Source organism: Plectropomus leopardus, chromosome 3 (genome assembly GCF_026936395.1).
Source record: "Plectropomus leopardus strain MGB_pleo_1.0 chromosome 3, ASM2693639v1, whole genome shotgun sequence".
NCBI classification, from domain to species: domain Eukaryota; kingdom Metazoa; phylum Chordata; class Actinopteri; order Perciformes; family Serranidae; genus Plectropomus; species Plectropomus leopardus.
Window position 1 is genome coordinate 35,254,738 of NC_142178.1, and position 26,651 is coordinate 35,281,388.

Sequence of the window (26,651 nt, forward strand, 5' to 3'; positions counted from 1 at the left end):
ACACACAGAGTGCATGCACATGCACTCAATTGCATGCATTTACATGATCTTTCAACACTTTAAGGTTCAGTGTGTTGGATTTAGGTGACATTTTTGCAGAAATGGCATATAATAAATATGTTTTCTGTAGTGTATAATCGCCTGAAAATAACAATCGTTATGCTTTTTTTAACATTAGAATTTAGCTGTTTATATCTACATAGGGAGTGAGTCCTCATCCACAGAGATCGCCTTGTTGCACTGCAATATTTCTACAGTAGCCCAGAATGGACAAACCAAACACTTGATAGGGCCATTTGTATGTATTCAGTGTTTTTACCTGTTTTAATCCTTGGGTCTGTTTGTTTTGGAAGGGAAGAGACCTCTGCCAATAATTTGGCTCCCAAATGGACAGGGAATTCTAACCAGGAGAAGTTTCAGCTAGTTGCAGTCTGCAGTCATCACCACTAGATGCCACTAAATCCCCCTAAATCTTACACACTGGACCTTTGATCACACATATGCACATGCACACTCAGACGTACACAAGATCTGAAACAGGTAGATAAACAAACTTTATATCATTAAGCATTTTTTATTTTTTTATTAAAAATAACATTCATAACAGTAACAGTACAACCAATAATTATAATCTGAAACATGTCTGCAACAATAATTACACTTGAGAACTGGAGGACTTCATATCCTCCTTTTTTTTAAATAAGTTAAGAAATAAAATTTTTTCTTCCCCTCCCCCCCAGAATCATTTTCTAAAAGCATTTATACATACAGTGTTGGCTATAGCTGGCTCACAGCGATCTCTAAAAGCCAGGTCTTTAAGACTTGCTTTAATGTGGATATTCATAGCATATTATCTAGGCAGGCATTTGGTTGTTATTTCATTTCGATCTGGCAGTAGTACAAAATGAGCAGGTTATCGATATTTTCCAGTACATTAAGCTACAGTACACGGTCGAGCACTTCTCTAGTAAATGTAGTATGATCAGTGTATGGCTACTCCAGTGTTAGATAAAGTTAGATTCAGACATTGTAGGATAACAGTAATGTTTGGCATTGAGGCCTGAGCTGCACTCTCCAGTTTCCAGTTATCGTCCCATGTGTAGAAATCCAGTTCTCCACGTCTCCAGTTTCATCTTGAGCTCCACATTTAGCGCCCAATAACTACTTCTTAGTCCAAGTCATAGTCCAGTCCTTCTTTTGTGGACCAAGAAGTCAGAAGTGTTTAAGCGGCCAATCAATGGCTGCCAACTGCAAGAAGAGACCACCAGTCTAGCTTTGGGCATCTGATAAGCTTTCATCAACCCACATTAATGGGATTTGTGGTTCATACAAATGAAATCCAGTGTTTAGTGTGACAGATATCCTCCATTCCAAAGAGTTCGTAAGATTGCACTTTTATTATTTCCATGAAGCTGGACGCTCTGCGGCAGCTCTGGAGCAGGAAATGTGACGTTCTCTAAAGCTGTGCCATCATCTCTTTCGATTCGGCAGCATCAGTTCGCAAAGTCAGTCACCCCACATTCAGGAATCCCATGTTTCTGGTCTCTCCATATTCCTTTGGTGCAATGTGTCTGGCTTTTGGTTACCATTTTCTGTCAGGAAAAGAGAAAATTGAAAGATAAACATGTTGTCTTTAGATTGTTTTTTGTCTACTGATTAATAATTCATCTTTAAACCTCTGTTACACATGGCTGTTGTCACTGGTGTTACTCTTCCTCCTTAGTCTCCAGGGCTGTTGCTAAAACTATAGATTGTACTTCTGCATTTTCATTTACCTGCCACCACAGACGCAAAGACTGAAGGAGCAGATTGAGAGAGAGAGCTGCCCCTCTGTCTCTCTCTAAAAGTCAGATCAAAGTGTAAAACTAGACTTTGCTGATCAAATCAAACCAAAATTCTGCCACAGCAGTGCCTGTTTCTTGCCTGATATGTCTTCAGAAACATATTTTAGTGGACTGTTAGACTGTAATACGAGCATTTTACAATACAGGCACAATACTGTTCCTGTAAACCGATTAAACTGTAAAAATAATACCAGTTTAATATGCCAACACTAACACGCCATATTATTTTCTTTGTCAAAACAGACAAGCTTACATTACAACACATAAAAGCAGGAGCATTAATTGGTCCAGTGTAACGCAGTGCATTCTGGTAGTTTTAGTTTTTTACGTCTTGAGCAAAAGCGAATGCCATTACCCTTTTTTCCTCCTATTTTCTCTAGTCATGTAGCACCAATTTTAAAGTATTTACGTTTCTCTACTGTATAGACAGTTCAGTTTTATGAGAAAAGGTCATCTTTCAAGCAGTGAGGTACTTCTTTAACTAAGATGTCTTATTAAAAGCTCAATTTGAAATAACAGCATGTGACTTCCAGGCTTGTGCACAGACAGTAATTGTTTGCAAAGGCAAGCCACTTTTAAAGCAGAGATAAAGATGTTGATCCACAGAAATCATACACATGCCATAAAATATAAATCTGTTGGGTAACTTTTTTGCCAGTTCACATTTTACTATTTTGGCATTCAGCTTCAAAGAGTTTGACAGCTGGAAGAAACTTATTGTGATGCTTCAGGTTAGTTTAGGATTCAATTTACTATTCCACTGCCCAGGTGAATATCCTAAACAAGAGTAGAAAAATACCTTTTTAAATGATTTTTGTCTCACTCGCGATAAAGAAAGGCTCATTCTCTTACCCGCAGCTCTACATGATCATGGCTCTGATGGCTGCCTTGCTGATGCGTTTGCGGTGTTTCCTCCTGCGGCGAGGCGAGGCTGGACGGAACGGGGCCTGACGGGCTGCAGGCCGGATGGGAGCCACAGTGGAGAGGGCTGAAAGAATCAAAGAGAAGGCAGAGGCAACAGTGAATACAAGGTTAGATGAAAGTCTTTTTTTGGACTTTACACCCAGCTCAGATTTTTTCCTAAAAGTACACAGAGAAAGTGTCCAAAATGTCATGTGTAACAGAAAAGCTAAAAAAAGATACAAGTGTCCTTAGAAAACTCACAACACTGGTTATTTGTACAAATGGCTAAAAAAAAAAAAAAACCAAAGTAGGAGGAAGTGTGACACTAAGCATCTGACTTTTGACACTGGAGGCTGAGTTTTGTGTCCCACTGCATACAAACAATTAACAACAGTTTATTTTTCTTTGTGAAGGCAATCTTTCCTTAACCAATTATTTTAAATAACTCAACTTTCTAAAAGATGTAATGCTACCATATCTTTGGTCTTCAGGTAAGAGGACTATACAGTCACTAAAGGACGACACGCAATCAACAAAGAAAGGAAAATAAATAAATAATAGAACTAGAATTAACTGGTTAGAATGCATATTCACAGGAAGAGGACGGCTGCAAAGGTCACACTGACTTTGACTTTTGACCACCAAAATCTAATCACTTTATTGCAGAGTCTGAGTGAGCGTTTGTGCCAAATTTGAAGAAATTCCCTCAAGGTGTTCTTGAGATATCACATTCACAAGAATGAGACAGATGCAAGGTCATATTCACCTTGACCTTTTATCACCAAATTTTAATCATCCATCCTAAAGTCCTAGTTAATGTTTGTGCCAAATTTGAAAAATTCCCTCTAGGTTTTCTTGGGATACTGCCTTCACAAGAAGAGTCGGACGAGGTCACAGTGATCTTTAATTGACCTATGACCAAAAAATCTAATCAGGTGACGCTGAATCCAAATTGACATTTGTGCCAAAGTTAAAGAAATTCCGTCATGGTGTTCTTAAGATATTGTGTTTACGAGAATGGGACAGATGAATGGACAACCAAAAACATATCGCCTCCAAACACAGGTGTCAGTGGCGCAGAGACATGAAAATGCATGACAACATAAAAAGAAATAACAAAACAAGTAACAAATGAATCACATGAGCAACAGATTCATTCATTTCCACAGCAGTGTAGCACCAGTGTAGAATAAACACAGGGGGTGTGTAGCTCCTGCCGTGGCTCTAACTGCACTCCGAAGGGCAGCCGATAACCTTGAAGTCTGTGTAACAAAGCCTGTGACTGTCTGCAGGTTTAAGTTAAACATGAAGCAGTGGGAAGTCCAGCTCTGTGACTGCGGAGCTCTCAGGGGGGTCGAGGAAGAATAGCAGGACACATGTGGCCATGAAGTTTAGTCATATGTGTACAGTGGGACTGCTTCCTGCCTGGGAAACTCTCCCACCAATTCGCTCAAACATTAAAAGCTACAATTACAAGACATGCACACGTGACTACCGGAGCGTAGCTGTAGTAGAAGTGGTTACCCCTCCGTCTGACTTGCAGTAAATATGCCAAGGGCAGCAGTCACTATACATTTGCATCTCTGTATTATGCATTCAGCACTGCACAAACTTTTACTCTCGTCTTGATGCACTCTCGTGCGACAGTTGTGCACTGCAAATGTAAACAGTCATCTTCCTTTTAGAACTTTTATTTTAAAGGGGCCACTTGTCATGAATATTTATGAAAACAGTTACATAATGTCGGACTCTGAAGGGAGCTCTGTAGTTTGAGGGAATAATTTCGATGATGTCGTCTGAATACATCATGGTTATCTAAGATTGGGCTTGGGACGTTACATTTGAAAAGAAAGCCTGTGTCGGGATATTTTGTCAACTTGGGACATGGACTTTAAAACAGGGCTGCACAATATTGATCTGAAATGATCTGAAAATTGGCTGTTTTTTAAATATATATGAATGAATGGACTTCCCCTTTCACAACTGAAAGTCCAAATCTGTAGTTTTTGGACCACCTGATATGAATTTGGAAAAAGTAACTAGTGATCTTTGTTTGGATGGAAGTTGTGTTTAATGAAAGTTGGGTTCAAAGACACATTCTCACGCAGCTGATCCATACCTGCTTTAAATGATGTCGGCTTTGGTCTTTGCTGTGGATGATGCGGATGAAGATGAATCGGTCGATCCGGTTCCCTCTGTATCATCTCCAGAACTTTCTGTCTTCTCTCCTCCTCTGTTAAATGACTACCTCCGCTGCTCAACTTTGAGTCCTTTTCATTCCCTTGATTTGCGAGCTCCGCCCCGCCCGAGTCCCCGCTGTTGGCCGACCCGCTCTCCTCCCTCTCGTTCCCTTCTTTTTGACTGGCTGTCACAGTCTCAGTCTGTTTGTGTTTTGTGACCTCTGTGATTTTTTGGTTGGTCACTGAGTCTTTCTTATTGGTGGTCATAGGAGGGGTGGGCTTTTGTTGTAATTGGGGCGGCTGCGTTGGACTGTCGGGTGGAGAGGCGCTGTCAGATTGGGGGGTGTTGAGTCGATATTGCGTCCTCAGCTCTTGGTCGTCCGCTCCTCCGTGGTTAAACTGCTGTGGAAAATGCGGCTGATGTCGATACTGATATTGCTGCTGAAACGGCTGTCTCTGCTGATGCTGCAGCAACTGTTGCTGCCTCTGCATGTGATCTGGATGATGCACCTCACCGCCGCTGTTTGCTACATGCACGCCGCCCTCCTCCTTGCTCCCGTCGTACCCGCTCCCGTGCCCGACCTGCGGTGTAGTTCCCATGACGCTATGCTCCGCCCTCGCTTCAGATGGCCAGCTGCTGACTGGAGTCAGCACCCCAGCAATTGGCTGGTGCTGCACATGCGTTGGTGCCTGGTGAACCCTGGGCTGCGTCCAGTGCACCAGCTGGGTGTAACTGCCCTGCTGCCACTGCCTCCCCACCGGCTCCTCGGGGTGGTAGTGCTGCTGGTTGTGCTTCAGGTCATCGTGGCGATGGAGGTCAGCCTTAGAAGCGTGAGTCTTTGGTGGAGCGGGGTGGACAGTCCGCGGGAGGGGAAGGTGGGAGGATGGGGGAGGCTGCTGCTGTGGTGGAGGGGGAGGAGGGTTGCTCTGAGTGGAGGAGTGCGTGATGGGGACAGTGGCGGAGGACGAGGAGGATGAGGAGGTTGAGGGTGGTTGGCATCTACAGCTGACGTGGTCTTCCACTGAGATGATGGCTTTGTCATAGTGAGCTTTCCTGTTTATGTACTGGATCTTTATCACCTGGAGAAGATGAAGAAAACAACGCATTAACAAAACATTTATCAAAAAACCCCCACAAAATCTGACACATAAAGTGTAAATTATGTTTTGGGTCTAGACTTGGTGGAAAATTCCACATAAACTATTTAAACTGAGTCTGATTTTTGTGGCCCTTGGGCCAGTTATCAATGGCCCTCTTCTTAAATTAATTGAAATTGAAAATATTCTAATTATATGTGGCCCATCACACAATATTGGTTAATTAAGCAATATCACTTTGAACGTTTTTCCTTAACCTCACAATGACAGGACTTTCATACAATGTAAACATCCATCAGGTGGGAACCGTGCAGGGAAAACTGATGTGTTTTCATAAACAGACAGTGGTATTAACATTTTGGACTCTCCCGACTTTAACGAACATAATGTAGTTGTGCATATGCAAAGATGCCTGTTACAACAAGCGGCAAAGCAACATGACTAGTTACAAATGTCTCCAGCTAATAAATATGTATATATATATATATATATATATATATATATATATATATATATATATATATATATATTGGGGGGGGGGTTTACTGTGTTTCCCCCCCCCTTGTGTTCCTGTGCTACCTTTCCTTCATTAACCCATCTATACAGATGTTCTGCATCAGCCTCGTTAGTCCTTTTCTGCCCCTTTTTTCCACCTGCATTTTATCCCCTCGTCAGTCTAGTTTGTATTTAAGCCCTGGTTTTCCGTTCAGTCTTTGCTTGATTCTTGGTTTGATTGTGTGATGTTCAGTTGCTGTTTTTTGAAAGTAAAATGTGACCATTTGAGTTCCTGTTGCCTGCCATTCTCCGCAGTATTTGCTTATTACTGAACAGACAGATCAGTTTTATAAAAATACTGTCTTTCCAGCAGTGAAATACTTTTTTTAAAACTAAAATTCGATTAACCCTTTGAAACCTGAATCAGCAACACAAACCTTTCACTAGTATTTAAACCTTTATACAATATGTAGCTTGAGCCAGTAGCTTGTTAGCTTATCCTACAATGAGGTTCAGAAACAAGTGGAAACACTTAAAGCTCCTAAAGCTCTCTCATGGCGCCTGCATGCACTGTGTACCTGCAGATATCTGCTGGAGGTGACGGTGGGAACACACTGCAGCATCCTGGTGTTGCAGCAGCCTGAACATCGCTGCACCTCCACGCAGGGCGGCCATAACAAGAAGTTGGCGTTGCGGCGGTCCAGCATGGACCTCGTCACCTCCATCACCTCTGTTCGCACTTTACACGCCGCCTGCTGGGCCGGCTGCGCCTCCACTGGTAGGGGAGGAGAGGGAGAAAGAGGAGAATAAGAGTGGGTTTTTTTTAATGGCATAAGAAGTGTTAAGAGACAGATGGAAGAAGCAGACGGATAGAAAAAGACACAGGAAGGGACACAAATAGATGCGGAAACCTACCAAGACTTCTAGTGTATCGGCCATAGGTGTGGTTTGTGAGAATATCGTGCTCGTCTTCTTCCTCTTCTGCAGAAAAAGACAGGGGTGGAAGGGAGATTAGAAGGGGGAGAGATAAGAGGGGGCAGAAGGAGACAAAAACACAAACAGAGATTTAATAAAGTAATATTTTTCGACTTTGATCTGAGAGCCGAGAAACATTGAAGCAGCACTTTTTACAAGCAACGACAGAAATCTGTAAAAGCATGTGAGGCTGTTAGGCAGTTTTTAGCAGCGCTCATTGTTCACTGCACAAAGGAAGCCATTTTTTCTCCTCCCGGTAAAACAATTAGGCTATTTTCTGCCACAATTTGTCCCGGCGCTGTCAAGAATACTGTTGAGGAGAGATATGAGCTGTTAAATATAGCTCGTGTGTGGATCTGTGAGTGTGTGTTTGCCCTCTTACATATGTCGTTATTTCATGCTGTTGCCCCTTAGTACTAATTATATCCCTGGTGTAGCTTGCTTTTGGTCACTGCGTGCGTGAGTGTGTGCACATGCAACACACAGATACACAAAGTGTTATTTGGTTGCCTGTTAGCCCTAATTAACAGCCAGAAAGAGAACAGTTTCTTATTGTTCTCCGAAGCTACTTACTAATATGTGTTTATCTGTGTCTGAATGTTTTGTAAGAGGTTTGGTTTTTTTGCTTTTCATCCTCTTTCATGTTTTAACATGTGACCCATTTAATTCTTTTAACGCAAGATGACCAATAATAATTATGATGTTACTGTAACTCACAATAAGTCTTGCATGGTCACATTTTTATGTGTATGCAGATAAAACACAAAAAAATAATGCAAAGGTGCAGCGGAGTCAATAGCCTATAGTATTTTTTTGATACTAATACCAATTTTATAAAAAAAATTCAACAATTGCCAATATGGTGGCTGATATGGTAAATTTTTTGCTTTAAAAAAATAGTCTTTTTCTATGTGATTTGCACACTTTGTACTAATATGACAAAAGTACTCAGAAGGCTGCTTTCTTAAACAAATAACTACACCTTAATACGATTAAGAATATGGTGATCATATTTTGCTTTACACGTTGAAAGGAAGCTTCCAATGTTCGAAAGCCAGACTTTTAAATTTTAACTTTGTAAATGTAATGACTGAACAACTTGAATAGTTCAATTGGAGGATTTACCAAACTGCGAGTCCTGAGCAGAACAGTTTGGTGTGAATACATGCTCACCAAGTAGCTGACAAGGTGCAATGTAACTACCTAGTTGGCTAATTTGCTGCTCTAGTAAACATAGTGTCATAGAGGGTAAAAGATGGGGACATCTTTCTGGAGAAAAAGTTTTTTTATGCTGAATGTATTGCATATGTGTAAGAGGCCCATATTGGCAGATTTTGATAAATCGGTCCAGTTCTACAGGGGAGAGTCAAAATGTTCAATCAAATAGAAGAAACGACAAATAGAAGAAAAAGAAAACAGTACATGATAAGCAAGAGTCCACAGCCATGCTTGCAGCTCTGTGAGACTGGACTGAGGCACAGTATTACTTTGAGCTAAATGCTAACGTCAACATGCATGTTTCTCGTATGACTAACACCGCAAAACTTATTGTGACAAAATCTGAACACAGATTTAGCATGTGAGGTGAGAAAAGTCATCTTTTTGCAAGCCACAAGCATCGCACGTTTTTGCACTCAAGTCCAAAGTCAAGACTGACAAGTCCCAAATGAGTCATATTGCACTCTTGAACACGTCATCCCAATAATTAATTCACAAAAATCAGAAATGATTTTTAATCTTTTTTTTTTGTTTAAAAGTTACTTCGCTGTTCATATCAGCCTCGACATGCTGTTCTTAGTACAGCTTCAAATGTTGAAGTTAGAGGTTGTTGCATCTTTGTCATTAATGTTTTTGACCTGCGATGCATACTGAAATGTTTTTGTTGATTGCCAGGTAATTTTTATTGGTAATGTGAAGGAAATTATCTTTGCTATCTTTTTTTTTCTCAAAGTTAGTTCTTCATGGTTTTCTCTTGATTGGATTCTGTCGGATTGGATGCATCAATGCATTAATTGGATTCATTGTCAAGTTGCAGGGAATTATTAGAGTTAATGTTAGTTGATTCAGGAAATTCAAATTTGTGACTTGAGTTCAAGTCATGTGACTCGAGTCTGCACCTCTGGAACATTTAAAAAAAAAACAAAACCACAATGACAACAAAAAGAGCCCTTAAATAAATCACTTGTTTCCTGCATCAACTCAGACCCTCAATAAACTTCCAAAAACTCCAAAACTCACAGGCTTCAGAAAAAAAGTTTCTTGATTAAAACATACACTTTGAGTCACTTCCTCGTGGCCTGTTTCTGAGGATCCTTCCCTCTGTTGGTTCCTCTCTGTGGTCGCTGTTATGTCACTGTGTTATTTATGCATATGGAATGATCAAAGGGCTGTCTATTAATATATGTATGCGTGACTTGGCTCTTCAGAAGGATAAGATTAATGAATTTTTTAATCACCCGCCGAGCTGCGTGTTTGTGACTGTTTGTTTGGACTCTGTTTTTGGGGGGATGGAGGAGGCTTAGAGGAGAGAAGGGAGGTGGATGTCTCTTTCTGTCACACACACATCCATATTTCAAAAACATGGAGAGGAATCCAGGGCGGGAGAACAATGCAGTGACCTTGTGCTGGAACTCTCTCTGTCTCAGTTTGTCCAAAACACACCAAGGTCACGGCGTCTCTCTGTCTCTCTCTCTGTCTCTCTCATCAAGCTGGTTCATCATTCTTGCTGCTGTCTCGGGTAAATATTGCCTTAACATGGTGCCTGGCATGTGCACTGATGCTCTCCCTTACAGCATTCCTATCTCTCCAGGCCTCTGTAGACACACCCAAATGCTTACCTCCTCCACGTCTGTGTTATTAGTGTGTGTGTGTGTGTGTGTGTGTGTGTGTGTGTGTGTGTGTGTGTGTGTGTGTGTGGTGGTCATTAGTACCTATTGCATTGGTCTCCTGCTGCAGCAGCAGCTTCAGGTCGTCCACAGAGGAGATGGGCGAGTTCCTCACCAGGTCGACCAGCGACGGGGGGAGCGGTTCACCCTGTGGAGACACGTAAATAAACATTTGTGATGCATTTTTAAACTTCACCTTGGAAACAACTATTACTGCAAGCTATACCAATATAGTTCTGAATGATATTGGAGTGAACAGAATCAGAAGCTGTGGGTCTCAATTAATGGGTCAAAATCTGCATTTCTATAACAAATAGGCTACATCATAATGGAATGACTGATCCTGGGCAGCCAGAAAAATGCAACCATAACCAGTGGGCAGTATGCTCTAAACCCCTCATATTCTGTCTCTTGAGCACTATCAGCTGTTTTATGGGGCATTTAGGTTGTCCCAATCAAGTCATAAAGTCACAATGGCAATTTACACTAATACTCTGTATACAACAATATTACGAATTTCACAGAAGTCATTTTAACTCCATATTCCATGTTGATATTCTGAATTACGCCTTATTCCAAATGCAGCATTTCCTGATAGACATGTGAGATATGTCAGTTTTGCTTATTGCTGTTTAGGTTTTCAAAGCATTATTTGGACATGTATACAGCACATTCAGAGTATGAACTTCAGCTTTTCAGAGTTTTTTATGCAGTTTGCAACACGCAGTGTCTTGTCTGTTTATGGTCAGCTCTGTGCATTGTACACAAACCAACTCGCCAGTCGTTTGCAAAGCTGGGCTAGTGATGCATGAGAAAAAAGGAGATTTTATAAACATACAGAGAGAAACACAGAGAACGAGGGCTGATGTATAATATCTTATTCCTCCATCTCCAGTCAACACTTGCTCCAGTTTCACTTCCTCCTGCAGAGGAAATGATGGTTGTGATTGGTGTTTGTTGCTGCTGTTGTCACTCTCTCCTCGTCTGTTTACCCACAAACACCGCAGCTGCTCCTGGTGTAACACAGCAAATTAAGCTCTTACTTTCATTCTCCGTCTCACACACAATCATTCTCTCAATGCAATTTGAGTTTAACAAGCTTAAGCACCAAACATACAAAAAAAAGATCAATATCTTGTGTTAAATCCCAAATTTGGTTGAGATTGCTGCAAATAAAGCTGCACGGACTTTATTGTGAAATCATCAAACTAAACTGGTGATAGAGGTAATTAAATTATTACTCGATAAAATAAGAGTAATTTGATATTTAATTAAGTTTTAGTTAGTGCCGCTGCAGGAATTCATTATGGATGCAGTGTGCTTGGTTTTAGGGAAAGACTCATGTGGTGTCTTTATTGAGATCAGAGGCCGATTACTCAGCGTTCTGTGTCACATTTTGCTTTGCTTGGCCGTAAGTCGATACTATCTCAGAGCAGTTGGAATATCACTTGATGCAGTCACATGCCAGGAAGGTGCCAAAACAAATTAGGGTGTGTTAAGAATGCGAGGAGCAAATATTCGTGGATAATTCTCAGAGATGCAAGGAGAGAAAAGTAAAAGCATTCATTTTCCTACTGCCATCATAATATAAAATTAATGACTGTGTATATAGCATGTTTACAGTATCGCACAAGTAAACATATGGCTCCTTTAATGATGCAGGCAGCACTCACACCCCAAAGATGGGGATAAAACGGAGCTTAATCTTGAAAAGTCAGAGGATCTATATATGCAAAATAATTTCCTTGCAGTTTTGTGATATTATTTTTCTGAACTTTTCAATTTCTCCCGGGGCTTTGTGAACCTTATTTGTGAATGCAAATGTCCCCATACTGTGGAAACACCAATTTATTTTAATGGAGAAATATGACTGATATGTGCCGACTCTATTTGTGACACGACTTTCCATTAAAATTATCAGGAGCATCAACAGTCTTTCCGCATATATTTAAGTTTTCTGGTACTCGTTTGTGATTTTTTTTCTTTCCTTTTTTTAATTGAAAGTCCAATGTTTTATTATTTGATCAACCAACTGCAACACAAAATCTATGATGTGATCCCAAACACAACCTACTTTCTTGTAACATTCAAATTAGGTTTCTACTGCGGGTACTCACCCTGCTCTGATAAAACAGTTACTGTTTACCCAGAATGAGTTGTAGGTTAACCTCACCTGAACTCTACAGAGCCAAATGTTAAAGTTAATGTTTCTATTTTAGGGGTACCAAGAAAATATAAATGAAAGTAATTGTACTAATTGTAATTATACAATACAAATACATCTTAATTCATGTGATGAGAATGATCTGCAACACATGAATTTGCACGAATATCCTTCTTAGTCTCTGTTAACGAATTTAAATAATTAAAAGACTGTTAATCAAACATCAGCTGAACAAAAGTGAAACAAAATGTGATGGAAATATACAATTATGAAGATTTATTATGTGTTTTATGTATTCATTTAAAAAGTATGTTTTTGTTTTAAATTTAATATAAGTTTTGTTGGGAACCTCATTAGGCGTCGAGTTTACATACTTCATGTCTGCCGTGACTTCTTTTCCATTAAACTTAATGCATTTTTTTTTTTTGCATTTACAATCTGATTTTTCTTTTTATTTGCAACCTGAAGATGCAAAATAAAACAGATAGATGGAATTGACTTACTGATTGAAAGCATTTTGACACATTTTGATACAGCTGCTTTGTTGTCAAGAAATTATTAGGATCTAAGATGATTTGAAAAATGTCTTTCACTATTATTGTATGTCGCTCACTACGGTCATTTTTCATCGAGCTTTCTCCCTCTCCCTCTGTCTGTCTGCTTTGTGGGCGGCGGTGGCTCAGACACCTGGATGACTTTCACGAGCCATTGGCTGACCTACTTAAACAAACACACACACACACAAACACACACACGCACATACACAGACACACTCGCCCCCTCTTTTCCAGTTCACACACAGATGCTTAAAACCACTCAACTGTCCGCCCAATTTGTCCAGAGAGCCTCACACACTCACACAGAGACAGTTTTCACTCTGTTACATGCTATCATTACAGTGTCGGTGCTAATCGCAAACACACATACACACAAATACATGCACAAACACACACACAGAAATTAGAGAGTGGAACACGGACAGGAAATAGGTCCTGAAATCAACAACCTGCTGGTTAAATAAAGGCCAAGAGTTGGACCACAAGCTGATAATAGCAGTTTGTGCAGAAGAGCTAAATTATCCACACACATACACACACACACACACACACACACACACACACACACACACACACACACACACACACATGCACACACCAATATAAGCCTTTGTTGTTGTTTTAAGTCTCTCTGAAGCCTGTAAATGCCTTTTCTGCTTAATATGGAAAGTTTGGCATGTTTCATATCTTACACTGCATGGGTGTGTGTAGCTGAGCCCTCAGGTCGAGAAGACTGTCTGGTAGTTTGTCATGATCTACAAGCAGGTCACACACACACACACTTGCGCAAAAACACACACAGCATGGGGCCTTGAAGGAAGCCTGGAAGGCAAAGAGATTGTAAGGAATGTTTGAGGAGAAAGGTGAATGTAATGGAATGTAATTATGGGGCCAGCTGACTCACTCACACACACACACACACACACACACACACACAGTCAGACATATACAAACATGCTATTAAAAAGAGGCGCAGACTCAAAAAAGTAAACACACACACAGAAAACACTGAATCCAAATGTGTGACGAGTGACTCACAATCACAACGCGCTGTCACAACACCCCTTCTTTTATCAGAAATGTGGCACACGGCCAACATACTGTCACATAAACTTGATAGACACACAAAGCTCCACACACACATTCACACACACCAGCAGAACAGATAGATTCTCGGCTGCAGAGATGAGGGTACAGATGATGGATGGAAAGATGACAGAGAAGAGCAGAGAGGAAAATGGAGGAAGAAAGAAAAGAGAAGACAAGATGAAAATAGGGAGGAAGAGGAGCAGTCTGAGTGTCTTTAAGCAAGGCAGTAATCCCCTCTCTATGCTCAGCATGCCATAATATTACCACAAGGCTCTCTACAGTTCTACAGGTATATGACAGCAATATGTCTTTCCACAATAAGCAAAAACACAGATCCACAACACTAGAGCTGAAACAATCTGTCAGTGTTTCTTTACCAATACAGTGATCACTGAAGTCACTTTTCAAGGAAACATGCCAAATATTCCCTGTAATTCCATCTTGTGAATTGTGATGATTTGCTCCTCTTATTTTAATATGATGAATATCTTTGAACTGCTTGAAAACAAGCAATTTAATGGCGTAACCTTGGGCTTTAGGAGATCCTGATGGGCATTTTTTCACTATTTTCTAACATTTTTTAGACCAAAGCATCCCTACATAACACAAATTGTTGTTCTAAAAGAACAGTAAAAATGAAAGACAACTAAATTACAACCACATAGGTTGTTTTTACAAGCAGATTTTGCAATCAATATTAACGATTTTTGTTAGGCAGCGACCTCTAGCAACCAGTAGCTTCTAAAATCCTTTTTTTGCTACAGGTGTGTGAGGTTCAACAGCATACACCAAGTGACTAGTCAGACCAGAGGGGAGAAACCAAACTGCAAGTGCTGGACAAAGAGAGGGAGGAGAACCGGCATCAGGGCGAGGCTGACCTGACTTGGACTGAGAGCTGGTCGTCTACCAAGCCTTCTTCTGGCAAATGTTTGGTCGCAGGAGAATAACGTGTATGAGATGTGATTGAGGCTCACTCAGTGACTGGAAATCAGAGACTGCTCTGTGCACATCTTCACAGAGACATGGTTAACCCCTAGCATCCTAGAACAGGCTGTTGCACTGGATGGGCGGACCATGTTTGGAGCTGATAGGACACAAGAATCTAATACAAATTCAAAAAATGCACTGCAGGATTTGTATAATGCCAACAGCAGCAACATGCCCTAGCAATGGGATAGTATTTTCATAGTAGCTTATCCTCCAACTCCAAAGATGTAGCAGGATCAAATCAAATTGTAATTTCATTTGTCAAACTTTGTCCAAAAATGACTAAGAAATCCACCTTCTACCTTATTTGCTGCCTGTGCAACCACACATAGACACAAATGCACATGATTCTAACAAACTTTATTTAGGAAAAGAAGCAACTGTGATTCACAAATCTGCATGACTTTTTACATTTATTACTATTATTCCTTTAATTTAAAACTGTCCATTGGACTTTCTGACTTAATTTTTCCTCTAATACTGTACCACACAGGGCTTACAACAAATACTCTTATGTGCCACTGCGCTTTTCTATCTAACACACACACATGCACAGGGGCACAGCACCCCTGCTGCACAAAAACACAAGTGCATATGTCCACTAACACGTACGCAGCTACACATTCCATGCACCCAGATGTGTGCACACACACAAATACACACACTGCTACACAAAGTCAGTGAAATCCCTGGCAGATTAGTTGTTGTTCTTATGTAAAATGGATCAAGCCGGGCGGCAGAGAATCATCCAAACTCGCCTGTAGAGACAATAGTCAGACTACAACCTGTTCAAAAGACACCAATCAGCTGTGTGTGTGTGTGTGTCATTGTGAGTGTGTGTTGATGTAACAATTGTCATTCAAATAGCAGATGATGAAAGCACTGAGGTCTGACCTGATGTGTGAGTGTTTTTGCACATTTGTATCAGACTCCAGTTCTGTTTAAATGGATTTGAAAATGAACCGTAACACCCTCAGTGTGTGTGTGTGTGTGTGTAGTCATGTTGGTGTGTGCGTTTTTTAGCAAACAGATTGTATAAGCCGTTAGGTTTGATTGGATTGCTCACAGACACAACAGCTGCACAGTAAACAGAAATGGATTTTTTCCCATATAAATTATGATAATGTTTTCTGGATCTACTTATTACATCAACCTCAGTGAACCTGTAGTGACTTTGCTGAATAATCCATGTGTGATAGAGTGTGTGTGTGTGTGTGGGTGGGTGGGTGTATGACTGTGCAAACTGAAGTCTTTTCCAGAGACAGATGTGGCAGAACTAAGACGTCAAAGATGCATTTTTTTTCCATTTCTGGAGTGAACATTGTGACAAGAAGAGGATTAGAGTGTCACTGAGTCTCAGTTGGAGTCACACTCAGGTCACATGGCACGTCAGTGTTCTTTTAACTACAAAAAATATGCCAGATGTCCAAAAGTTGTCAGTGCTGCAGTGTAACTCGTCATGCACATGAAATTGAGCGTGCTAATAGTTTCTGTGATTATCTCACAGGATCACAGGTTTAACTGCAGCAACAGCCAACTAAAGTGCCCTTGTACAAGCTACTGAGCTTCTGCCTGCTACAGCTCCATGTGCACCACAGTGTGCTCGAGTATCTCATTTGAACTGTGTGAACTGTAATTATCTGAATGTCAAGGAGTTCTCCAATCACTGGCTCAACTAGCTTCAGGATGTGGAGCACTTGAGAAAGAGATGCTGTGAGATTGTAGTGTAAGTGATGAGAAACACAAGTCAGGCTGGATTGGATGGTTGGGCATACAAAGTATGACACACAACATACGATGCATCATATCCCATCTCTTACCAAAATACTACGTTGGTTTCTTCAAACCATCATACACTCACTTTCTTTATCTAACTGTAGCATTTATCTGGACGGAAATACAAAGTCGTCAAATACCACTGGTTGGTCAGTGATTTCTGCATCAGACACTGATGAAAATGATCCTTTCACGCTATTCTGCTAAGCTGCATGAGGTTGTAACTCTAAAGGATGGTGTCAGTTTGAAATGCTTCCAGACAACAAAATTACTTAAGGAGCTGGAAAGTCTGTTTGCGGCAGGTGGGGGGGTCTCCACCCGGGAGCCCGATGGTCGCCTCCCGTATGAATGTTAAATCAAATCACAATGTTTTTTATAAACCTAACCATGTGTGTTTGTTGCACAAGGAAGTATACGTGGAAACAAAATGTTTTACCAATGTCATATGTCTCTTTTAAAAAAAAAAACCATACAAAATAACTGTATGTATCTAATGAGCAGAAACTGTAAATTTCCTGTGAAAACAGACATGTATTTTGAAAAGACAAAATGCATGCAACAAAAATGACACAGCATCCCATAACATCAACAACAGACGCATTGAAGATACTTAGGACATCATATGTACAGGTGAAAAGTCCACTGAACAAGCAGCGATATGTGACAAGTTGGGAGTTAGTAATGTGCAGCAACATGTGTAGTGCTACACAACATGCCATCATCGCTATGTTTTACAGAGGTCACCTGACAGCTCATCAACATGACAGACAAGGGTCGGAGGCATGTGGCCAAATGAGGTCGTGAATGGCTGGATTTAGAGACACTTTGCAATCTTATGCAAAAAGTTGCATCTCTCAGTTTTTGTGAAAGGTTGTATTTGGGTTACATTGGCTCTGCATGTTAAGATAAGGTGCTCAGGTGGATAAGCATTGGTACAGATCGAAACTAAAGTAACTGCACAACCTTTCAATCATGTAATAATGCTGTCTTAGCAATTTTAGCCATATAGAAGATGCTCAGTTGGAGATTCATGCAGACTTTTGGCCACACAAAGTATTCCATTTGCTGGCTGCCATTTAAAGAAACAGGTGTTTGAGTGGAAAAACTGGGCTGAATAAGTCAACAGCTCCTCAAGAACTGAAAGAATACATCTCAGAGAAATAATTTCACTGGTGACAATAGGACCTCAGTGTGTGGTGTCGTGTTGTGGTGTGACAATACTCTAACAGCAGGAGTTCCTGTCAGTTAACTCCCGCTCCTGGGCCACCAGCCAAGGCCCTGCCTCACCCTCTCTTTCGAAGACAGAATGACTTCCAACTTGTAACACTTGAGGGGAATCACTTTGACGAAACATGAAAAGGAACCGCAGAGAGAATCAGATCCCACATTGGGCACAAGCTGCAGAGTCGAAGAAGGGAAAACTGGATAGACTGATGAACAAGCTGTCACACACATGCACACACTCATAATGGTGCATCGTTTTTTGCCCTCTAGTGAAACTGTCACACAAAACATCCACTTCTCAGCTTGTAGAATCACCCCAGGGGAGATAGTGTTTGTCAAATGCTCCTTTAGAGTGAAGGAAGTTCTCAGGAGTAGATAAATCACGTCGTACCATGACGGTCAGTGTCCGTGTGACGCATCTGAGTCAGAATATGAACTTACAACCTTTTTTCCTGTTATGTTCTTTGGATATCAGAGCTGTCTTTAAATTACTAATTCTTGTCTGTTTGGTAAAATATCCCTGACGGGAACCAGGCAAGATAATGTAAAAAAAGAGGTGGACCAAATGTATCCCTTCAGGAGTATTTAGATGGTAACTTCATGGTCCAAAGTCAGCATATTTTTTTTTCTTTGTCTGTCACACAGAAATCTTTCCTGCAACTTAACCAAGGATGCAGTAGAGGGTCAAACCACCTTATTATTATACAGTTGACAGAGACATAAATATTTCCAAAAATAATTGACAAAATGTACCTTTACATAAGGTAAGAAAGGTTAAAGGTTTAAGTTAAGGTTTAAGTTTTTTTTTCCAATATTGAACTATTGGTGGCTGATTGCCTTGTAATGGTCACCACATTTCTATTAACCGCTACATCATTATGCTTTTATCTTTAAATCAGTATTTGACCTTTTAAAACCTGAGCAAATTATTTCTTTCTAAAACATGGGGAAAAGTCAATGAGTGACTTTACAAAAATTGCCGAAAAATTAGAGAAAGAAAATACTGAACTGAAAAGTAATAATAATAAGAATGTCAAAATAAATTTATTTATTTATTTATTTCAATGTCTGTGACATTTCATGCCATTGCCCTTTTCCCATTTTATCAGAAAATATTAAATCCAATATTCTCAGGTGACAGGTTAAAATATAGATGAAAGGTCTCTGAACGCAGCACAAGAAAACTCATGTCAATCCAGGTGTTAACGGACTCTCATGTAGTACAATCATGCATTATCCCACCACGTATTAGAGGTCATATGTTTCACGGGCACATCTCCCCGGTCTTACCTCAGCGCTGCCGAGCCGCAGACGAGCCGCTGAGAGCGCAGCTAGCAGCAGCAGCAGGACCCAAGACCTCATGTTGCCGCCCAGCCTGAGGAGCCGCAAGCGACCGGCTGGGCATTTAGCACCTCGGTGTCCAATCCCCCGGCTGCACCGAGCCTCGTCCCCGGTGTCGTGTGCTTGCCGCTTGTGCAAGGCACGCACTGTTAAATATCCCCAAATGTGTCACTGCCTATAGGCGCCGCTGGTCCGAGTGTTTGCTCACGGTGACTCACACGCAGGCTAGACGTCTGACTGTGTCCATAGCGCTGTTTTGAAAACTCTGAAAAGGAGACGCCAGGGGTAGTGTGTGGGACAGCCAGGTGCGTAATGCAGAGTATTATAATACACGAAGGAGGGCTGCAGCCACGCAATTCCTTCTATATCAGTCTGCACTGTCCCAATCAGCCCCTGCTACGATTCCAAGAGTGTCTCCAAACGTGTGATTTTTTTTTTTTTTAATTCGTCAACGTGCGCCAATGCGTCCACTTTCTGTTCAAAATTCCAGTCAAAAAAGTGATAAAATCACGAGCTCCAGTTTCCAAATTGCAGTCAAATGTAACAATAATGCAGCATTCTCCTCATAACATCTCCAGAGGTCCGTGCGTAAAAGTTGGTTCACCTTGGAATGGCGCGCTCGTGCGTAATTCTTTGGACGCTCTTGCTGCAAAAGTCACATTACTCTCATCTCGGCGCGATGCACTTGATTGCAAATGTCTTTCCTGCCTTATTTAAACGCGTCTCTTATCTAGGGGCTCCTCCCTGTGTATGTCTCACGCTGTCCCGGTGTCTCTCTGTTTCACCGGCTCCACTGGATCAAACTGTTCTCGCCCCTCGCGCTTCTCCTCTCTGGTTGCGTCTCGATCTGTGAGCAGTTTTTCCTGAAGTTTCAAGCGTCAAGCCAGACAGAGAAAATCATCAACGCACCGGAACTGGGCGATGTTTCCTTTAAAAATAAGAGTATAGATTTGAATTTGCATTAAAATATGATCTCTGTGCTGAAACTTGGATGCTGCACTGGCAAACAAATTCAATGTGCAAGAAAAATTAAGACCACTGAGGATGAGTGCGACATATATGGTAATTAAACCACGTTGAGATAATTTCAAGTGATTTACAAATATATAAAAGAAATAAAAATACATGAAAAATGTATTAAAATACGAATTAATTAAAAAGAAATTATATATTAAAACTAGCTCCAAAGATAATAATAATAATAACAAAATCACAGTGTATCTTTTATCTTAAATATTTCATAACTAAGACGAACTTTGCAGGAAATAGCAACCCAGCTATATGGCTCAGAATTTATGCCTTCAAATTATTATTGATATTTTTGGAAATAAAACCACACATTAAACATTTATTCATCGCTCTCTGCTTCTCGGATATTATTTTTATGTTTTTATTTCTGTGATTGACAATGTGGCCTCTAAGTGATTTTTTTTAGTGAGTTTTATTTTGAAAGTTCCTCACTGGAAGTGTAAAATCACATTTGTCTGACTTGACTCTGGTCCTCAAAATTTGCACCAGGGCCCCTGTTCCTCTCCTCCTGAAGGCAGGGCTTACCACCTCCTTATTAGGAGCAAGGAGACCTGAGCACCCATGGGTACTCTTAAAGGGAAAGTTTGGAGGCATGACATAGATTATTAATGCGTATCTGCATGATAATAATGTGAAATATCCTGTAACAAACCTATTGATGTATTTTTTTTCTTTTTTCCCCCCTGAAGCATAATCAGACTTTGCATTAAAAGACTTCATTTGAAATAGCAGTTGGTGGGGCCACCCTTTTGTAAGTTGCATTTTTATGATAAATTCACCATAAGTACACTGTTGACTACACCAGAAACATAAGAGCAATCATCAGTGGATGATCATATTAAGAGGGATATTTAGAGCCTCTTAAAGGACAGTGATAGTAGTTGTGAAACGGCATTTAGTCTGTTCCTCTTCCTCTTATGTAAAATGCAGAAAGTGCATTACGTCATCAGTAATTCCAACTTTTTTTATTTTTTTCAAGTTTTGACTCAGACTGAGGAAAATGGTTTTCTGAAAAAAAAAAAAAAAAAAAACCTCACATGCATTTGTTGTAATCTGCTTGGATTATTGTTGTTGAAGGGTTGGGTTTGGCAAACAGAGCAAAATAAAGAGGACCAGAAAGTTTGAACAATCCCAGGACGACATTTCAAAATCACTTTCCTACACTCATTGACCACTCAGCTGTTTCTATCATGCAAACGGTTTCAACTCCACCATGGATGTTTGGTCGCTAATCGCTGTGTTTCAAGCAGATTTTAAGACCCAAAATCTTTGTGTTTTTAGGGCCCTGTTGCTGTGTATCTACTGTTTTTTCAGCCACACCCAAAAAAATTTTTGGAGGACCCGTGGTGTTTCCAGCTGCTTTTTATCCCCCAAACATGGATTTTTTTGGGGGGCTTAAAGCCATGCAGATTTTAACCCGAAAATGTTGGTGCTTTATAGGCACCTGTTTCTGCATTATCAGTGGCTTTTTAGCCACAGAGCGTGGGTGTTTTTACCTTTAGCTGTGTTTCCAGCAGATTTTTTGCTTAACACTACAGCGCTTAATTTGTGTTTCCAGGAGCTTTGTGGTTTTTAGAGACCCGTTGCTGTTTTTCCAGCAGGGATAGTGCCAAGAAAAGCAGTTGTTTTCTCTTAAAAACAGCGTTGGCTTCCTGCAAAGAAACGCATGACAAGTGGACGTTATTTTAACAAGACATCACTATTTTTACAATCATGATTATGCTCCTAAAGCCAAAGCCATTTTAAGCCAAAACAGGATCTTTCCTAACCATAACTGATTGTTGGTTTTTTTTTTGCCTAAACCAAACCATGCATTTACTAAATCACTGATGAAACATAAAGTTTACATTGATGTTTCCACTACATGATCAGGTGCAAATGTAACAATTCCGTTTGCTGTGCAATGCCAACATTTCTCTGAGTTTGCCATAGACACATGTAAGATATATGACAACACTCTGCATTGAATAATACTTTGTCCAGGTGTTTGTTTTTAACATCGATCATTCAACAAAATACGAACATCAGAATGTATGATTATGCAAATGTGCCTTGCACCGAAAACCCCACCACTGCTGCCACAGTTACATTTAGTTGTTAACGTGATAACTATAGATCACACATCACGACAAACTGATTCTTATCGTGTTTGTTTCATGTTTGTACTCAGAAGTCATTTGGGATGCAAAGAACACCGATGTCAAAAGCAAATTATGGCCACTGTACTGGGATCCCAAGATGGATAACACAACAATACTTTGATTGTCTAAAAGCAGTGATGGTATCATTAGACTATGGAGAAGTGGTTGTGTTGTTGGATTTGTATCCTTGGCATTTGTAACATTACAACAACAAAGACCACCTTTGAGTGACAAACTTTACATCTTAGTCGGTACAGACATTAACTTTTAGAGTTTAATTAAAATGTTTTATTCTTCTTCTTCTTCTTCTTCTTCTTCTTCTTCTTATTCTTATTCTTATTCTTATTCTTATTATTGTACAGAAATTAGAAAGGACATATGGAAATATCTCACCTCATGCATACTAAATTATCTTTTATGTAGTTGCTGTCTCCTCTGTTTTTGTCTTTATTTATCTCCCCTACTGGTCCATAAAGTTTTGTCTTGCTCTTTGACAAAGTGTCTCATGAACATGTTTTGTCTTGAACTGAGAACATCAGCAACCAGAGGACAAATTTGCCTACATTTTCAAAGTAGACTGCAACTGTTTTCCATGAAGCTCCGTGTTTCATTTCAGGGTCACGGCTGGAGGGGTCGCCATGGAAGCCAGGGGGGTCACGGTGGATTCTTCCTCCCTGCGGAGGGAAAGACAGAGGAAACAGGCATCCCTGTGCTGCTATTCCTGGACTGCACACAGTCACACACACACACACACACACACACACACACACACACACACACACACAGGCATGTAGCAACGTAAACGCTGACCTTTTATTTTCATGTACAGCGTATGGAGTGACTGACAGACTGAGAGGACACACTGCTGTCACTGACAGGATGAAGTGTGACCCCTCATCTCAATAATGACCACAGTGTCCATGTACAGTGCGTGTGTGTGTTTGTGTGTGTGTGAGACATCTTGAAAGGGTATCAGGTTTACAGCGTTGCTTGCTGTCAGTCCTCAACGTGCAACATGGAATTCCCAGTATGTCCGAGAGGAAGGAGATGTACTGTGAAAGTGTGTGTGTGTGTGTGTGTGTGTGTGTGTGTGTGTGTGTGTGTGTGTGTGTGTGTGTGTATGGCTGTGTGTGTGTTTGTCTGTGACACTGGAAGTCACAGGTGCGTGATATCATAGACTATTTCTGTGCCAATGCAAAGCCATGGGAAGGGCAGAGCAACAAAACTGTCACCGTCATTATGAGCAAGATTTGAATTTTTCTTTAAGGCCATATCCACACTAATATGTTGAAAAATGAAGCCTGCCAAAATCTGCAGTTCTTTGAACGGTCATTTGAGGCTGGCTCTAAAAGTGACTTAATCTCCATAAACCCCCCATATTAAAATGTCCATCTTTACAGTAAAATTGTATATGTTAACAGCCTTGTACAAAAAAACTGTTTTGCTCTTTGTAGCTGATTTTAACATCCCTGACAACTGTACAGATGGTGATTTTTTTTTCCATTTTTATAACTCACCCATTTACATTTTGTTAAGGCTTAAAGCTACATATACTTTAGGGCAGGATGCTTTGAATGGGCTGTCTGCAAGGTGTCACCACAGTCTTTGAGTGGCATTACGCTTGCAGTGACAGAGCGGACGTATTTGACGTTCAGAGTGAGAGTGAGAACTGGGTGGAAATGCGTGCTAATACGAGCTCTAAACAGGCGCCTAGTGTGTAAAGATCAGACACATATAAATGCTGTTTTTATGTGTTTCAGGTTCATCTGATTTCAGAGGCTATAATGAGTTTAGAGCAAAAAAGATGCAATTTTCCAATATAGATGTAATCAAAGGAGGTTTCAGACAGTCACACTCAGTTAAAGGAGGTTAAGAGCTGCTTATATTGGGTTAGTTCAGGTCTGACTATCTGTCTGTCTTAGTTCCTTTGAATGACGCATCTTTCTAATCCTTTTCACTCCACTTATTCGTCTCTTTTCACTCTCCTCTCACTTCACCACTTCTCTCTCTGAACCTCACTGGGCATGTGTGTGAGAGTGTTAATTAACTTCCTACCCAATATCCTGATCTAATTAATGGAGTGCATCTCTTTCCTCCTCTCCTCTTGCCAACTTCCTCTGTCACCACAGTCAGTTGCAGGATGAAGCAAACAGCCGCTGCCCTCCCACCAGAGTTCAAGCGCAGGTCACGAGCTCAAAACACACAATTCTGCTGCTGTCTAGTCAGCCCGTCTAAATCAGGGCATATTAGATCTGTAGTGGGTCCTCCAGTGAAGATTATCTCTGAAAAATCCCAGGATCAATAGCAGAGGACCTTTGGTTTTAGCTGTGAGTGTTATTTACACTCTGCCAAACACTTTGGCAGGAAACAGTTATCATGTTAGAATGATACTTTTGTTTACATCGCCAAGTAGGGTAACATATGAGGCCAGTGATGTCATGACGAACAAAAACAGTCACAAACAACCACTCATTTAAAAATATACTATATTTTCAGAAAATGATCATTGTTTAATAGAGTTTATTAAGGTCATTGTAAGTTATTACAGAGGAGGTACGTGATTTTATTACTATTTCCCTTAGTGTTTATTGTAAATAAACACTGTGACAGTGTTTCAGAGAATTTATGGTTTTCTCATAAATTTGTTTTACCTCTTAATTTTATAATTCAATGTAACAGAATATTCAAGTCATAAAATAATTCAAAACTTTTCAACTTAAATTTAAAAAAGGCAAACAAATAAACAAACACAAAAAATGATTTATTTTCCCATAAAAAGTTAAACCCACTGCCCTGGCTTCAGGTGTTGCTTCCTTATCTTCAAAGGCTCAAATATGCTGTCGTAATCCTTTGATTCATTTTTTTAAACAAAAAAGTCACCTTATTTTGATCATGCCACAAACGAAATACTAACTTGTAAAAATATGTAAAATATATACAAAAATAATTAACAAGATGGTTATATTACATAAAGGTTAAATTTTTTTGTCAATAAAATGTCATCATAAATAATAAAATGATTTGAAAGCATGTTTTTATCCGAACAGCAGTACAAAAATCCAAAGATATTCAGTTTATTATCACGTATGACAAAGAAAAGCATCAGGCTCTCTCTTTCAGAAGCAGGAAATCAGCAAATGTTTTTGTTTTTGATTTTTTTTATTTGCATAGTAAAATTCAAAAAATGATTATTAAGTCATTCAAATAGTTTAAAGTTAATTTTCTGTCGATCGACTTGATTATTAATCAATCCAACTTTTGCAGTTATATTCAGTCTATTTTATCTTGAAGGTTGCCGCTGCTACGGACACCAGTGACATTTAGAGTTATAGTTCCAATATTCAACATTTTGAATTCCTGTTTTGAATCTGAAACAGCATTTATCTGATTACAAGACACCACTCATCCTTCACTGAGAGTCAGACTAATGAAATTCTTTCACGATTACCAGCTGCAAAATGCAGACACCCCCGTCGATTCAGTGCGGAGAGACACAAACACTGAACAGGCGGTGTCTGAGCTAGAGTTGGCCTTTACAGTGAAAGGCTAATAAATTCACGAAGAAAACGTAGTTTTATGACGAAATGAAAAGCTGGGCAAAGAAAATACAGTTTCAGTCTGCATTGTCTCGACTTGCAGCTGTTGTCAGGGAGACGCTTTATCATCGTCATACCAGCAAAAGACGAAACAGACATCAATAATTATATATCCATCTATAAAAAATTTATTGCATGAAAGTTATGTAAGCGTAAGTTGGTTAAACTTGGATCAGAGAAGTTTTACTTCCAGTACATCCCTGGCAGGGGTCTGATCTATCCCATATGGGTCTTCCTGGAGAGGGGTTGTGATGTTGAATCCCCAAAATCTCACTGATCCAACATCAGTCAGTTATCTAAACTTGTGCATCACCAAGTACATGAACCCTTTCCAAAATAAAGTGAGCAGTAAGCTTTGGAATCCACC

The 26,651-nt window shown here is 40.2% G+C and overlaps 1 protein-coding gene across 1 annotated transcript; it reads right to left on the reverse strand.

Annotated features, from left to right (window-relative positions):
* Nucleotides 1-568: 568 nt before the first annotated feature.
* Nucleotides 569-20,362, reverse strand: pdgfba (platelet derived growth factor subunit Ba). Its single transcript, XM_042485602.2, has 7 exons — nucleotides 19,468-20,362; nucleotides 10,426-10,528; nucleotides 7,436-7,501; nucleotides 7,099-7,295; nucleotides 4,867-6,007; nucleotides 2,697-2,832; nucleotides 569-1,592 (listed from the first exon to the last, which is right to left on the reverse strand). Exons 1-6 carry the CDS (start codon nucleotides 19,537-19,539, stop codon nucleotides 2,705-2,707), a joined length of 1,707 nt encoding a protein of 568 aa, XP_042341536.2. The 5' UTR covers nucleotides 19,540-20,362; the 3' UTR covers nucleotides 569-1,592; nucleotides 2,697-2,704.
* Between the last annotated feature and the right edge of the window lie 6,289 nt (nucleotides 20,363-26,651).

Coding starts and splice junctions, on each gene's coding strand:
- pdgfba (XM_042485602.2), bottom strand. CDS start 19,539: ATGAGGTCTTGGGTCCTGCTGCTGCTGCTAGCTGCGCTCTCAGCGGCT. Junction 7,502..10,425: donor GCAGGAGACCAATGCAATAG/GTACTAATGACC, acceptor CTTTTTCTGCAG/AAGAGGAAGAAGACGAGCAC. Junction 2,833..4,866: donor GCCGACATCATTTAAAGCAG/GTATGGATCAGC, acceptor TGATTCTTTCAG/CCCTCTCCACTGTGGCTCCC.